The sequence below is a fragment of the Lithobates pipiens genome, unplaced genomic scaffold, assembly GCF_037356315.1.
Source record: "Lithobates pipiens isolate NorthernLeopardFrog02 unplaced genomic scaffold, aLitPip1_a1.2 Scaffold_3, whole genome shotgun sequence".
NCBI lineage: Eukaryota > Metazoa > Chordata > Amphibia > Anura > Ranidae > Lithobates > Lithobates pipiens.
Genome location: NW_027507790.1, coordinates 39,336,706 through 39,354,169, shown reverse-complemented (window position 1 = coordinate 39,354,169; position 17,464 = coordinate 39,336,706). Strand labels below are relative to the sequence as shown.

The window sequence follows — 17,464 nt, the reverse complement described above, 5'->3', positions numbered from 1 at the left end:
AAATACATTCTGCTGCTTCTGCTGAGCATGGGATACCACATGTGTGGAACTTTTTGGGACTCTAGCCGTGTACAGGACCCCAATAACCAATCGCTACCGTCAGGCTTTCTAAGGGCGTAAAATGGTGATTCACCTCCTCACTACCTATCAAAAAAAGAAAATTAAATTTTCCCGCAACTTGTGGCAAAATATAAAATATTCCATGGACTCAACATGCCTCTCATCAAATAGCTTGGGGTGTCTACTCTCCAAAATGGGGTAATTTGGGGGGGGGGGGATTGTGCTATTAGGCAGTTTAAGGCCTTCAAAACTGTGATAGGTAGTGAGGAGTGAAATCAAAAATTTACACCCTTAGAAATCCTGAAGGCTGTGATTGGTTTTCGGGGTCCTGTACACAGCTAGGGTGCCAAAAAGGTATCCCCGTACTCAGGAGAAGCAGCAGAATGTATTTTGGGGTGTAATTCCACATATAACCATGCCATGTGTGAGCAATATATCATTTAGTTACAACTTTGTATAATTTTCTTTGTCATTTTACAATCACTTGTGACAAAAAAAAAAATATTCAATGGGCTCAACAATTTCCTTGGGGTGTCTACGTTCCAAAATGGGGTCATTTGGTGGGGGAGTTGTACTGCCCTGCCATTTTAGCATCTCAAGAAATGAGACATGTGGCTGAATACATTTTGGCCTAAATGTATAACTAAAATTGAGTCTATTCATTTTTTTATAACAAAAAGTAGAAAATATAATTTTTTTCAACATTTTTAGTCTTTTTCCGTTTATAACGCAAAAAATAAAAATCGCAGAGGCAATAAAATACCATCAAAAGAAAGTTCTATTTGTGGGGAAAAAAGGACTCAAATTTTGTTTGGTTACAGCATTGCATGACCGCGCAATTACTAGTTAAATCAGCGCAGTGCCAAATTGTAAAAAGTCCTCCGGTCACTGAGCTGCCAAACCCCCGGGGCTGAAGTGGTTAAAAGAATACGAAAGAAATTATAGCGAAAATAACGAATGAATTGGACATGATTCGTTCATTTGTTAAAGGTCTAATGAAACAAAAGGTCAACTTGGAGTAAATCTTACAGTCCAATCAGTTGATTAATTTTGTGCTGGAGGTTGGATTACTGGCAAAGTGCATTCCTGAGAACTGAGTGAGAAGGGTGTTGTATTTGAGCAGAGAAGAAGAGATATTGTCATTGTGTGTATTAATGGCTTTAATAAACAAATGACTTTCCAAACGAATCATTATCACGTATATATATATACATCCATAAATATCAAATCGGTATACATGCAAAACAAATCGATTTGGTATAACGAATATCGACACTCTACAGAAATAACAAATTATCCGAAAACAAAAGTGGAGGGCCACCCTGAAAACCAAAAAATGTTAAAAATGACAAAAAAATCTAAAAAAAATAAAAAGAAAAAAAAATTTTTTTTTTACTTACCAGAAATGCCTGTTGCTAGGCACTTTATCCTAATCTTCCTCTTCCTCCTCCGCGGAGATCTTCTGTCTTCTGTCTTCGTCGCGGCGTCTTCTGGGTAATGGGTCGCACTGTGTTCTGGGAACTGTGTGTTCCAGAACACAGCGCGTCCCATTCAGAAAGCGCTGCGGGACTCGCGCATGCGCAGTAGCTGCGGGACTCGCGCATGCGCAGTAGGAAATGGGCAGTGAAGCCGTAAGGCTCCGCTGCCTGTTTCCCTTAGAGGGAATGGCGGCGCCGGGACCCGAGAGCCGAGGGACGGGTCGGCCTCGGGCGGCCGACATCGCGGGCGCCCTGGACAGGTAAGTGTGTTTATTAAGTCAGCAGCTGCAGTGTTTGCAGCTGCTGACTTTTTTTTTTTTTTTTTTTTTTTTTTTTTTTTAACTGGCCCTCCTCTTTAAGGTAACATAACAAATATAACAGAACAAAATTATGTATTTTGAGAATGAAAACTAAAAAAACAAAACAAAATTTTCCGTTGTGCACAAGTCTAATCACTAACAGTGACCTTAGTACCCAGCTAATATGCTATTTTAAAGAACAAAAGCACCAGACTAAATGAGTCATACAAACTTGATATAATGTCATAAAACAAGTGGATAAAGACATACAAGAATAAAAGATGAAATGAATAAAAATAGTAGCAATACACTTAAATACAGGATATTTGCAAGTAACTAGGCCCGAGATTTACCAATCAGCTTAAACTGTAACAGAGTCACCTAGGGTATACCAAGAGCAGCCAGGAATGGATAATATAAACCCCTGGAGGCTACGCTGTCTTAGGCCCTGTAGGGGCTCCGCTAAGTCCAAGTCTGCCTGCAGGATCTCAGAGTTCAGGAAGGTAAAAAATTGCCAAAGTCTATACAAATGCTATGTTACAGGGAGGAAAAATCTCCAGAAATGAGAGGAAAAAAATGTGTTATTTCTGCCGGCATGGTTGGGGCCCTTTCAATGATGCACTATCGATGAAGCCAAGTGACTTCTAGATACTCTCAGTTCAAGAAGATGAGGATTTGAGGAAAAGCTTTTGTAGGAATAACTTGAACATGGCTTAGCAGCAATGAGAATAGAATGCAACAAGTGCAGTGAGGGGTTAAGTTGATCTGAGCTACTAGAGTAATCCAGAACAGGTGAGGTGGCACTGCTTAGTGGTATGCTGTATAAATGCAGTAATGTCTAAGGCACCAATGACAACTGTGTTAGCTAGAATTTTGCTGGATTTTGTGGTCCAAAGTGTTTGGTGAGTTGGTAGCTCTCTCACCAATCCTGAGCTTCAGATGTGGGTTCTGACAGTTAAGGGGCCCCACATGGATCAGTGGCTTGAGCTCCAGCAAACCCACTCTGTACTGCTGCAGCCCTAGATTAGGACTTAGGACTCCCAGCCAATCTCAATCCACATCCTGTTCGGCCTGTAGAAGAAGCGATGGCCCCGGAGTAAGGTCACTGCAGCCCAGATCCATGTGTGCCTGATCTGCCTCCTTCATAAGGTAAGGAGGCCTCTGATCGGCGCCACATTCCCATCTGTCTCCTGCAGGGGGAGGTGGAGATCGCTGCATTCCCATCCGTCTCCCGCATGGGGGGGATCCCCGCATTCCCATCCCTCTCCCGTGGGGGGAGTAATCGCTGCATTCCCATCTGTCTCCCGTGGGGGAGGGGTTGATTTGCCCCCCCCCCCCAAAATATCAACCCTCTGCCGTCTCTGGCCATATTCTTTGTTGAATTGCAAATGACACAATGTTATGTATAGTATATCAAGAGTTACATTGCTATATTTACAAGAAAATCATCAATAAAGGAGGAGGAATTGGTGTGGATAATAGATTTAGGCCCCTGTCACACTGGTTTGCTTCAAAACTGCCAGCTTTTGCATCGCTTTTGAGGCATTTGCAGTGCGATTTTTATAGGACACGTGACTCAAAAACTGCTCCAAAGATGCTGTGGGGCATTTTTGGGGCACTTTTGAGGCGCTTCCCATTCATTTCAATGGGGAGGAGCACTTTTGGTGCGCTTTTTTTAGCTGCCCAAGAATGCTGCATGCCAGATTTTTTTCACTGCACCACCCCGCACTACCCCAGTGTGAAAGCATTCATTTATTTTAATAGGAAGCCTTTCTTACTTGAGCTTTTCATGTGTTTTTTTTAACAGAAAAGTGCTTGAAAAACGCCTCAGTGTGAAAGAGGCTCTTAGCCCTTGTACACACGGTCGGAGATTCCGACAACCAAATCCGTCGGATTTTGTCCGATGGATTTTGTCCGAAACTGTTGTATACACACGGTCGGACAAAGTTGTCAGAAAATCGGACGTGATTACGTTATTTCGTTACGACGGGACTATGTTCAGGCTAGTAGCCAATAGCTTTGGTGTAGGAATTTGATCTAAGCATGTGTGGCACTTTGTCCGATCGGAATTCTCTACACATGATCGGAGTATGTCCGATCGGAGCATTTTGTCAGAAAATTTTACCAACAAGTTGGAAAACAGTCCGATGTAGACCACACACAGTCGGAATATCCGACAAAACGGTCCGATCGGACACATTTCGTCGGAATCTCCGACCGTGTGTACAAGGGCTTAGACCCCTTTCACACTTGGGCCGCGTTAGCTTTTTTCAGCCGCTAGCGGGGCACTTTTAACCCCAATGAAGGGGTTAAAAACTCCTGTGTTGCGGCGGTCCGAAGTGCTTTTCAGGTGTTTCCAAACCATTGCCCATTTTGGGAGCGCTAAATATGCCCCAAAGATACTGCTTGCAGGACTTTTTGGAACGTCCCATAGGGTGCCCCACCCCAGTGTGAAAAGTCACACTTGAATGAATGGGAGGCAGTTTTCAGGTGCTTAGCAGAGGCTATTTCTAGCACTAAGGCAGCTGAAACCACCCCAGTGTGCAAGGGGTCTTAAAGATACTGCATTGACAGTTTGTGTCTAACCTTAATCCTGATGTGACATATGGCGGAATGCTGATTGTATCTCTGATAGAAAGTAAATGAAACATTTTAGCTGGTGCTCTCAACTTTAAAACGAATTTCACACTGGAATGTAAAGAGGTCAGTCAAATGTTCAGCAGATGTAAGTTAATACCACATTTATCGGTCTGCAGTAGCACTTTAATAAGGATGTTGGAAAACAACATACAACTGATTTTTTTGGGCAAAGGTTCTCTTTTATAGGGCTGCAGCTGCATGTGAGCTCATAAAAAGGATAACAAAGGTGAAACTATACTAGAAAAACCTGATATTCCTAGAAAAACCTATGGTGATTTTTTTTTTCCACCTACGATTTGCTTTTGACCTAGGATATATTTGAAAATTGTAGAATTTTTACTGGAAATACATTTGTACCATCTCCATGTTATGAGAGACATCTCGTATGCTGCCATATTAATAGAGACTGCTGAATGGTAAGACAGAATAACGTTGCAAGAGACTATCATGTTAAAGACCATATTACAACAGACTGTTTCTAAATGATGCTGCAATGTTATAGTTTACTTTTTTCCCCTCTATTTCTCATTAGGGAGATTTCCCTTCACCTCCTGCCTTGTAGATTCAACAAGAAGTTAAAAGATTATCTTATCAATGTGAGAAAAATTTCCTCCCCGCCACTTGTCATGGAAAAAAAATGACCCTGTTGAAAAATCTTCCTCTATTACTGTTCTGGTGTCAAGTCCACATTTTGGAATTACCCTCACTCTTATTCCCTATAGCCTATGACATTAGTGATCTGGACAATTAGAAAAAGGGAATGTAGTGAGAGTGAATCTTAAGCCGCGTACACACGGGCGGACTGTCTGGCCAACTAAGTCCGTCAGACAATCCGACAGACAGTCCGTCCTACTTTTGAATGAACGGACTTGACCACACACGATGAACAGACAGTCCGTTGAAAGCTTGCGCGATGACGTGTACAGCACGTACGACGGGACTAGAAATAGGAAGTCCAATACACAGCAATGCAACCTTTCGCCGTGTAAATCCTTTCTGAGCATGCGCCATACTTAGTCGGTCCAACTTGCCTACTCACGAGCGGACTGTCCGCTGAAACCAAAGTTGGACGGACAATATTACGGAAATTCCGAAAGACTTAGTCCGCTAGACTGTCCGCTGAAAAAGTCCGCTGAAGCCCACACACGAGCGAACTGTCCGCTGAAATGTGTTTCAGCGGACTAAGTTGGACAGACAGTCCGCCCGTGTGTACGCGGCTTTACTAATAGGGGCACGGGGAAAAATAAAAGCCCCAAAAATCTAAATGTAAAAAAATATAAGTTTTGCTTTAGTAGAAACCGAATCACTAAGTCCAAAGTGGTGCACAGAACCACAACTAGGTTCATGTCATTTTTCCCTCGCTAATACAAGCTCCACATGGCAATTAATTGTTGGATATCTGGCTTTCTATAACTCTCTGATGCTGAAGATGTTTTTTGTGCCTTGTGGCATTTTCAATCCCTACACTACAAAATTACAGAAAAAAATGCTAAAGTCAGTTGGCCTGGCAGTGAATTCCAAAAAGAATAAGGCCACTACCATTAGGTATGTTTAACCACTTGAGATCCGCGCTATAGTCAAATGACAGCTACAGCGCAGATCTCCTTTTCCGGGACTACGTCTATTGACGTAGTCCCGTGCACGAGCGGCCTGCGCGCCCCCTGAGGGGCGCGCGCGGCGCGCTCTGTGATCGGGGAGTCTACGAGACTCGCCTGATCACCGATCCGTGCAAGGGGTCGATCCCGACCCCTTATCACGTGATCAGCTGTCAGCCAATGACAGCTGATCATGTGATATAACGGAGCCGGTAATCGGCTATTATTCCTCCTCGCGCTGACAGTGTGAGGAGAAAAAAAAAAGCCGATCACCGGCGGCCGTGATCGGGACATCAGTCCCGATCACGGCCAGCCCTGCTAGTGCCCACCTGCCCCCTGCCAGTGCCCACCTGCCCCCTGCAAGTGCCACCCAGCAGTGCCCACAGTGCCACCCAGCAGTGCCCACAATCTGCCTTAACAAAGGTGCTGCACCCCAGTGCCACATATCCCTGCCCATCAGTGTCATCTACCAGTGCCCAGCAGTGCCACCTATCAGAGCCACCTATCAGTGCCCATCAGTCCCATCTATCAGTGGTACCTATCAGTGCCCATCCGTGCCACCCATCCGTGCCACCCATCCGTGCCACCCATCCGTGCCATCTTATGTGCCCATCTTTGCCCATCAGTGACGCCTTATCTGTGCCCATCGGTGCTGCCTTATCTGTGCCTATTTGTGCCGCCTTAACTATGCCTATCATTGCCCACCAATGCAGCCTATCAGTGCCCACCAATGCAGCCCATCAGTGCCCACCAGTGCAGCCTATCAGTGCCGCCTCATCAGCGCACTTCAATGAAGGAGAAAAATGATCCGTTTGCAAAATTTTATAACAAACTATTAAACATGATTTTTTATTTTTTTTGCATCTTTTTTTGTTTGTTTAGCAAAAAATAAAACTCCGAGCTGTAATTAAATACCACCAAAAGAAAGCTCTATTTGTGGGAAAAAAATGATAAAAATTTCATTTGGGTACAGTGTTGTATGCCCGCGCAATTGTCATTCAAAGTGCATCAGCGCTGAAAGCTGAAAATTGGTCTGGGACTGAGGGGGGTTTAAGTGCCCAGTAAGCAAGTGGTTAAAGGATAACTAAAGGTTCATGTTTTAAAAAAACAAAAAAAAATAAAACATGTCATACTTACCTCCTCTGTGCAGTTGGTTTTGTACCGAGTGGCCCCGATCCTTTTCTTCTGGGATCCCCCTGTGGCACTCCTGGCTCCTCCTCTTCTCCAGTGCCCCGTTGAAGAAGCAATCTCCTTTGGGGCTCTCGTGTGGGGGGCGCTCCCATGTCCTGCTGCTGCGTCTATTGAAATGGACAGCAGGACTTGGCCCCACCTCGCACCATTGGATTTGATTGACAGCAGCGGGAGCCAATGGCTGCACTGCTATCAATCTATCCAATCAGGACCGAGACACCGGCTGGAGTGCTTGTCCCCGCCGCTGGAAAGACCCGACTTAGGTAAGTAAAAGGGGGGCTCTGGGACGCAGCTGCATTACAGGAGGTTTTTTACCTTAACGCATAGAATACATTTAGGTGAAAAACCTTGAGGATTTACAACCCCTTTAAATTAAATGTTCATACCAGCACAGTGGTATAGTGGTTAGCACTTTCACTTAGCAGCAAAAAGGGTTGCTGGTTCGAATCACGACCACGACACCATCTGCCTAGAGTTTTCTTGTTCTCCCTGTGCCTCTGGGTACTCCGGTTTCCTCCAACTCTCTAAAGAAATGCTGCTAGGTAAATCGGATCTTGTCTAAATTGGCCCTATTATATGTATGAATGTGAGTTGGGGACCTTAGGTTGTAAGCTCCTTGAGGGTCGGGACTGATGTGAATCTACAATGTATATAAAGCGCTGCGTAAAATATATAAGTACCTGAAATAAATAAATAAAAAGGACAAACTTTTTCGTGAAATTAATGACAGCAACAGTGTGGGAGAGGTAAATATTTACTATCTTCTTTTAGGGAGCTGTTTTAACAATTTGATTTTAGTAAAAGAGTTACATTAATTAGAAATCACCTTTTGTTGTTCTGACAGCTCTGAACAGAAAACAGCTGTATGACACTGGTGTTGGTAATTCTTGTTAAATATGGCACGGTAGTCTTGTCTAAATTAATAATTAGTGAGATTGATTTACTAAAAGAGGCTATTAAAGTGTTACTAAACCCACAACAGTAAAAATCAGTCTGTATATGCAGTAAAGCATGCTTGTTATACTCACTGTGGAACATAGGGGGTTAACCCTTTGCATTGTGTATAAAGACTGTTTGATCGTGTCTATTTGACCTTCCTCTTCTTCCACTGTCTCCAAAAAATAACCTGATATTTACAGAGCTAGGGGACAGGCTGCACATGCTCAGTGTGTATTGCTAGAGAGTTTTTTTTTTCTTGGGAGGGTGCATGTGATCAGCACAGGTCCAATCAGCACTGTCCAGACAGAGGATCAGGGGAGACTGAAAACTCCTTCTACAAGCTTTAATAAAAACTGATAAAAGTCACAAAACTGCTATATACAGCTGATAAGTAAAGGTATTTGTGATGGGAGTCACTTTGGGTGGGGGCTTGTGGAACCCAACTTACCTTGAAGAGCACTGGAATCTCATTGTCCAGCTTCCCCGACCCCTCCTATGTGTAAGTCACCCTGTGTCTATTAGGGGCACAGGGTGACCGAGAACCCCAGTCTGATCTGCACTACTCAGACTCACTGTACAACCACACTGGAATATTGCGTATACCATATTTATTCGCGTATAACACAAGCTGGCGTATAACACGCACCCCAAGTTTAGGAGGGAAGTTTAAGGAAACAAAACTTACATTTAAATGTCCATCAATGCAGCCTTGTCAGTGTCCATTTGAAGCCTTGTCAGTGTCATTTGCAGCCTTTTCATGCAGCCTGTCCATCATTGCACCCTTGTTAGTGTCATATGCAGCTTTGTCATGCAGCCTTGTCCACTATTGCAGCCTTGTCCATCAATGCAGCCTTGTCCCCTTGTCTGTGTCATTTTCAGCCTTGTCTGTTTTATTTTTAGCTGTTCTTTTTAAAAATGGAGCCACCGAGATGTCCTGTGTATCTCGGCAGCGCTCGGTAGTTCGCGGCCGCCTTCGGCCGTTCTCGTTGGCTTTCAACGAGAAAGCCAACGAGAACAGCTGAAGGTGGCTAAAAGATGCCCAGAGGCTGCAAAATGGTGGGGGGTCGGCGTATAACATGCAACCGCGATTTTCCCCTGATTTTAAGGGGAAAAAAGTGCGTGTAATACGGTATATATAAATATTGTAAATTGTCTCATGTACTGTTGTAGACTCTTTACTAGATCATTTGAGGTGTGGCTGTATCCCATTATTCTATTGTTTGTGTCTGGCTTGGGAGCACCCTATTATGGGATGTATATGTCTCTGTGGATTAGCTGTGAGAGAGCGAGGATGGAGGTAAAGTCTACCCCGCCCTTTTCCATTATGCAAAGAAGAGGGGATTGTCCCATGAGTGGTTATCTTTGTGTGCCTTCGTTCAAATGAACAGTTCATGTTCCAGTTCAGCAGCCAAAACGAGTATTGCCTAGTTCTTGGTTTCAAATGGCTGTAATATCTAATATCTATATTCAGACTGGAGGAAGCGGTATATGACAGAAGCACTCAAGCGTAGTGTGGGACATTCTGTGTACTGTGGGAGACCAGATATAGTGAATGCAGGTTCTGGGTTTAGTAACACTTTAACTTAATACAGTAAGTGAATCTTTGCAAACAGTGGCAGCTGATGCTTTCTTTTTTTGCCCACCCCAGTTGGTTGGCCAGCCGGGGTGGCTCCATCACACCATCCCTCCATCACCTCCTGTCTCCATCCCTCCATCCCCTTCTGTACCCATCACACGTTCCCGCCATCACCTCCTGTCTCCATCCCTCCATCATCTCCTGTACCCATCACACCATCCCTCCATCACCTCCTGTCTCCATCCCTTACCCATCACATTATCCCTCCATCACCTCCTGTCTCCATCACACCATCCCTTTATCACCTCCTGTCTCCATCCCCTCCTGTCTCCATCACCTCCTATCTTCATCCCGCCATCACCTCCTGTACCCATCACACAATCCCTCCATCACCTCCTGTCTCCATCCCTCCATCATCTCCTGTCTCTATCACACCATCCCTCCATCACCTCCTGTCTCCATCCCTTCATCACACCATGCGACGCACATCCTTAGTCGTATCTGCCACCCCGGATGGCCCCACCTGCTGGGCGAATACAGGATCAGATCGTCTCGGGCAAGCGGAGTCGTCACAGCTATTTTTTACTGACACTTTTCTTCTGTTACGGGCAGGGAGAAAAGTTTCTTGTTTTTACGAGCGGTTAGCAACACTGGGCACTGTGCTCAAAACAGGCATGATTCTGTGATGGACATCACTACATAGGCTCTTCCAAAATTCACTGTCTGTGAACACAGCTTGCCGTGCCATCCAAAAATGCAGGGTAAAGATCTATCAATGACGAAGCTGTACCTGAACAAGGTCCAGAAATTCTGCAGTCTTCTCTGGGCCAAAGCTTATTTAAAATAGTCTGTTGCAAAATGCAAAACTGTTCTGTAGTCAAATGAATTGAAATGGAACATTCTTTTTGGCAACCATGGGCAATGCACCCTTCAAATTAAAGAGAATAGAGACCATCCAGCTTGTTATCAGTGCTCAGTCCAAAAGCATGCATCTCTGATTTTATGTTACAAAGGATATAACAGAATATGTAAAAAGGAAATAAATGATGCAAATATTCAAAACGAATGACAGATTGCAAAAGAAAGTAGAACAAACCTCCAAAAATGTCATCAAATATATTAATAGTAAAAAGGTCAGGTCTGAGCATGTACACCCTTTACAAAATAATCTAGAGTGGGTGACTGGGGACAAAGAGAAGGCAAATTTATTAAATACCATCTTCAGCTCTGTGTACACAAATGAGCATGGGGAAGCTCATGTCCATAATGGGGATGGTATTGACACAGTCCCAAATGATCCACAATGGCTCAAAATTGATATGGTCCAGAAATATTTAGACAGAATAAAGGTGAATAACGCATGTGGAGCAGATGGCCTATACCCATGGTTTCTAAAAGAATTGAGCTCTGTCATTTCAAAGCCATTGTTTCTAATTTTTATGGACTCTTTAATGACTGGAATAGTACCATTGGATTTGCGTAAGGCCAATGTGGTGCCTATATTTAACAAGGGATCAAAGTCTTTACCAGGTAACTATAGACCTGTTTGCTTACTAGTTGGGAAGATATTAAAGAGTTTAATAAAAGACCACATAGATGAGTTCTTGCTGGAAAGAATATTTTAACCACTTTAGCCCCGGAAGGATTTGCCCCCTTCCTGACCAGGCCATTTTTTGTGCAATACGGCACTGCGTCGCTTTAACTGGCAATTGCACGGTCGTGCTAAGTTGTACCCAAACAAAATCTATGTATTGTTTCCCCACAAATAGAGCTTTCTTTTGGTGGTATTTGATCACCTCTGCGGTTTTTACTTTTTGCGCTATAAACAAAAAAAGAGTGACAATTTTGAAAAAAAACATAATATTTTGTACTTTTTGCTATAATAAATATCCCCAAAAAAAGTCTTCATCAGTTTAGGCTGATATGTATTCTTCTACATATTTTTGGTTAAAAAAAATCACATATCAACGTATATTGATTGATTTGCGAAAAAGTTATAGCGTCTACAAAATAGGGGATAGATTTATGTAATTTTTATTATTTTTTTTTTTATATACTAGTAATGGCAGCAATCTGTAATTTTTATCGGGACTGTGACATTGCGGCGGACAGATTGAACACTTTTTTGGGACCATTGACATTTTTACAGCGATCAGAGCTAAAAATAGACCACTGATTACTGTATAAATATCACTGGTAGGGAAAGGGTTAACACTAGGGGCGATCGAGGGGTTAAATGTGTTCCCTCACTGTGTGTTCTAACTGTGGGGTGATGGGAGTGACTAGAGGAGGAGACAGATCGTTGTTCCTACTTAGTAGGAACACACGGTCTGTCTCCTCTCCCCTGACAGGCCGTTATGTGTGTGTTTACACACAGATAATATAAATATATACTAATATTTATAGGTAAACTTGATCCAGAGAACATCAGATTGCCTCTTGGGGGATCAGAAAGGAAAGTTTTCCCCTGCTGGAGCACATTGGACCATGCTTTATTGGGGTTCTTTGCCTTCCTCTGGATCAACTGTGGGTATAGGATTCTGCATTTTTTTTCTCTTTTTTTGTCCTGGATGGACGTGTCTTTCTTCAACCAAATTAACTATGTAACTATTAGTGTGTTTGGATTGGGCAGCTTGCACAACTGGAAAGGCACCATCAATCCTGTAAGATGTATCCAGGTTTTAGAGCAGCATATGTTCCCATCCAGATTATAGGAAAGTCTTGCATATTTCAGCAGGACAATGCTAAAACATATACTGCATCTGTGACAACAGTATGGCATCATAGTACAAGAGTCCAGGTGCTTAACTGGCTATCCTGCAGTCTAGACCTTTCACCAACTGAAAATATTTGGTGCATCTTGAAATGAAAAATACGACTAAGAAGACTAAGGCAAGAATGAGACAACATTCCTCTCCCAAAACCCCAGCAACTGGTTTCCTCAGTTCCCAGATGTGTACAGAGTGTTGTTAAAAGAAGAGGGTATGCTACACTCTGGTAAACCTGGCCCTGTCACAACTTCTTTATGACATGTTGCTGCCATTATTTCAAAATTGCCTATTTTGTTTCTTAAAATTGTACATTTTCTCAGTTTAAACATTTGGTATGTTTTTTGTTTTTTTTTCCATAGTAAATAAAATATGGGTTTATAAGATTTGCAAATCATTCCATTCTGTTTTTTATGTAGAGTATATACAGCGTCCCAACTTTATTGGAATTCGGATTATATGTTTCTCATAATGGGATTTTATATATTAATTTTGCATTCTGGTAATGTATTTGTATATTGTTGGACAACGGGAAAAAAAAAAGAAGGGAAGTGGGTATGTACACAAGAGGATTTGCAAATGTATATATTTTTTTTCTATGGATTTGATTAAAATAATTGTAATTATTTTATGTCTATTGTTTTTATTAAGGACTACATTTATGCCTGTGTGTGTTTCTATAACCCAGATCATGTAAAAATACACACCTGTATACACACTGCAGACCCTCCCCCAACACCAAATGGTGATTCACTCAGCTACTGATACCAGCTTATCTGAGCACAAAGTCCAATCTGCAAGCAAACAGTAACGGCTGTGTACCAGGGACAGGAATATATGCATAGAACCAAGGGGCCACCTGTGATCATTGGGGTCCTTTTGCAAAATACAAGTATGGTATGCCAAGTGTTAATTAAGATTAATGATCCACTTAGCCTCCAAGTATACAGATTGTCTGAATCATTACTGCACAAAAACAGGCCTCTATATTAGAATATAGGCTCTTGGCTTACGTGACAGGGTGAATTAGGTGCTGGGTGATACAGATTTACTACAGGTCATACTCAGATATACAAGGCTGATAGTGTCCTGGGTGGGTCAATCCTACCACCCATGGTAATTTTCACATTCGCTTAACCACTTCTCCCTCTGGGCACAGGTGATGCCCCTCAACCCCTTTTATCCATTCTTAGAGGTCATTTCTAAGGGCGTTTTCACCTCCCTTTTGTTCCGTGAACAATAAGTAACCCAGTTAGTTAGTTATCAACTCAGAGGAAACAAGAGTCTGGTTGATAATTTATAGCGCCTTAACCAATTTAAATGGAAAGTTCATATGAAGAGATTTCTATCTCGGTAGATCCAAAACGGACAGACACCATCTCTTAGCACAGTCTGTTTCTGTTGGCGATGTGGAGCTGAACTACAATATTTTTCTGCTGCACCAGACAGAAAAGGGATCACAAATGGAGTAATGCTAGGAGTGCAGGCTTGACATGGAGAGAGGTAAGAGGTGGGCATCTGACAACGTATTCCTCGAGTACAGAAACATGGGGATTTCGTTTAGGAGCAAGTAAGAACTATCTGCCAGCTGTGACGTTTTTAAAGCCACCAGCTAGCAAATTGCTGACTGATTCTTTCAAATGTTTCTGCCCAGCTCAATCTTTTTTTTCCCTTACAAGCAGTCAAGCAGAACAGTTTTATTCTGCCGTCTGTTGCAGCACTATCGCAGCAATCTCAGTCCAAAGTAGCAGTAGAATGGTTAATCATCAAAGTTAATCATCACAAAAGGTAGAGGCCATTTGGTTTATAAATGCACAAATTATGAAGGGCCTGGATAATTAGTAACCAGCTCAGGCCCCCTGAGACCCAGCAATTAGGAGGACCCACAGTACCCTGAGGAGATTCAGAACAGGACCCACAGCACCATAAGGAGAGAGGGAGACTGGGAACTAGACTATGGGGAACAAGAGCTGAGTAACTAGGAAAGAAAGAGTATAACATTGTACTGAGTAAGAGGAGGAAACCCCAAGTGAAGAACACTTCTCATTGGATCTGATGGAACTACTTCACCAAAAAAGATGAAAATGTGGGGATAAAGCCATTTGGACATTTTCTATTTAACACCATGGAGAAATCACAATGATCTTTTCTATATGGACAGCAAGAGCTACACACCCATATCACAGGGATTGTAATACGACTTCAAAGCCAAAAAGAAGCAAGGGTCATCACAAACAAGAATGAATATTTTTTTCTTCAAGTCATTTAAAGACAGCAATTAACCTGTGGATCTATTGCGTGCATTGCTTACTCTTTGGTTATGTACTATAACTTTTATTAAATATATAGACAAACAATATTATATATGTTAGTGATCACAAATCCATTGCTATAATTGTCATACTTGCTACCCCAAACTTTATATAAGTGTAGGAGTAAAATATCATAGTCTGGATATGTGTGATTTAATGAGAACAAAGAATATTGGGAGGACAAGAGAAGTCAAATTGGAAAAAAAAAAGTGTACAGGTAAGTTAAAAATAAACAAATGTGAATGTGGAGTAAATCAGAAAGTTTTATAAAGAATATATAGAGAAGGACAGTGTACAAGGTTCTTACTGCAGCAATCGTTCCACCACAGCCTTCTGATGGGCAGCCTCCTCCGGGCTTAGTCTCTCCAAATCCTTTATAATCGGTGGCGTAAAGTCCCCACCATCTTCAGAACTGTCATCTTCCGTTACATGGGGTTCCGTAAGACCATTGGGTAGCTGCACACAATGTTCCCCATCTTCCAGGCTACTTATGTCATCCAGGGGATCCCTGGGATATTGGTAACCATCGCCATCACTCAAGGCTCTGGTAATAGTCTCTTTAGTGACACCTGACTCTAGCAATGCCCTTAGCAGCTCCTGCTGCAAGTAGCTAAGCTGAGACGCCATCCTCGCTGTTACCTGCTACCAGTTCACCATCCTGCGGTTAGAATAGGGATCAGCAGGCGGGAGCCCATGCTCTACCCACCTTCTGTCTCCTCCTCCCCCCAAAAATGCTTTCTGTGCGGCCACAACCTGTATGTAGTCACCCCCTGGACAGTCTTCAGTGAGACATAGCAGATAAGGGACCCTTGTCTCTCTCTGTTTACATCAGAGCAGAACAAATCCTCCAAGGTTCATATTTATCCCTGTGCTTCACAAGTTACTGAACTTTGGACCCCCAACTCTGCACAAAGTGCATGTGTGAGAGGGGAGGGAGAGTAAGGGAAGAGCTAGTAAGAGGAAATAAAGAAATGAGAGTTAGGAAAGACTAGAGAGTAAAGAAGACGAGAGTCAACAGCACAGAGATATTAGAGAATAAATATATATACATGATAGTAAGTATGCAGTGGGGCGTGTCTAAAGAGCATACATTCCCACCACCTAAAACGAAAGATGACAAAAGCCAATACCGTACCAAAGTGTCTAAATCAACGTGAAACAAATGTCAATTAAAAAGGGTCTTTCTATAGTGCAACTTGCAGCCATAAAATTGGGTAGAGGAAATAACAAGCTAGCCTTTGTGGCGTTATGAAATAAGATGTCCGATACTTACCTTTCATACAATTTTAGTACTCAAAAATTTAATTTTAAGATATTCAATTCTAATAAAATGTTTTGCATTTTAGAAATGGAGAGACACAATGGTTAAAGCATTAGCATTGCATAGTGCTCATTCCACTTACATTTAATTCAAGCCAATTACTGGCAAAAGCAACAATGTAAATGCACAATAATTCCTTCGAAAATAACCGCCAAGGAACGGTGACAAAAAATGACACACCTCATAGAAAAAAAAGCATAATAATATAATCAAAATGATTATTTTACCAACTTTGGTTTGTAAATACCTATCAATTGCATTAAATAAACGTATAAACTGATGGCAAGATGGCAGTTTTAGCAGTACAGGCGTCAGGGAATCTGTTGTTTTAATAGTAATATTGTTTCAAATAAATATCCTTCCTTCATAAAATATGACAGTACTTATGGTACGATAACAAAGTGCAGAAAGAGTTTGCTGTAAACAATCTAGAACACACCTCCAGCAGCACAAGGGTTAACACAGGAGCCCCGAGGCGTCTCACTGTGAGGCAGTTCCTGTTTGCTTGTTTTCTAGCTCTGCCTTAGAATGTACCAACAAGGTCAATGGCACTAAGTGGTTAGCTGTGTACCTGTGACAACTGCAATACCAATCCCAAATACCCTAACATAAAACTTTTATTCTACCTTATTATGCATCGGTGATTTCTCTGGAGCTCATTCTTTGTGTTGTAAACTCGATATCGTCCTACTCATTTTAAAATAGAACATTTATAAACCTGTAACGTGTAAAACAAGATAATTATATCAGTCTTTTTTACTTTTTAAATGCATGTCTAGCAGGAGATAAAGAGTGCGTTTCAGAACTTTTACATTTTTTTTTTCTCTTTTAATATTTTTATTGAGTTTTTGAAAAGTTATACTTTTTCAAAAGCTCAATAATTTAGTGGTGGTTAACTTTACATTTACAGAGGGCCTCAAATGCGGATCGCACAATACCAGCGCATTTTCACGCGTTGAGGTGCATTGCATTAAATTATTCAGCCCATTTAATATGAATGGGTTGTAGTATACCCGAATGCTCGAACAAATCTTTCATCTGCATTTTTTTTTTGCAGGGTATTGCAATCCACCCAGAAGAGAGAGTGGGAGTAAAATAAGCCCCATTATTGGTGTCAATGTCCGCAATCGAAATCCATAGCGTAGGTTTCAGTGGGCGCATTAATTATCCACAGTATTGTGTCAATGACCACAATATTACCCCCCCAAGCACTGATGGCTGCAGTGCCAAATAAAGTCTAATTTAACCTCCACATAAAAATTAAAAAAATGGCCCTAAGTGGGAA

The 17,464-nt window shown here is 42.1% G+C and overlaps 1 protein-coding gene across 5 annotated transcripts in view; it reads right to left on the bottom strand.

The window, feature by feature from the left end:
- HNF1A (HNF1 homeobox A) overlaps positions 1-16,223 on the bottom strand; it is a 54,626-nt gene extending 38,403 nt beyond the window's left edge. For 2 of the 5 annotated variants that reach the window (XM_077461498.1, XM_077461497.1), the window contains exon 1: positions 15,166-16,215. In XM_077461498.1, the coding sequence (XP_077317624.1) occupies positions 15,166-15,485 (320 nt within the window). In that variant the 5' untranslated portion in view covers positions 15,486-16,215. Of the gene's footprint in view, positions 1-15,165 lie in introns of all 5 variants that reach the window. The other 3 variants (XM_077461500.1, XM_077461496.1, XM_077461499.1) reach the window with 3 other exon arrangements.
- Between the last annotated feature and the right edge of the window lie 1,241 nt (positions 16,224-17,464).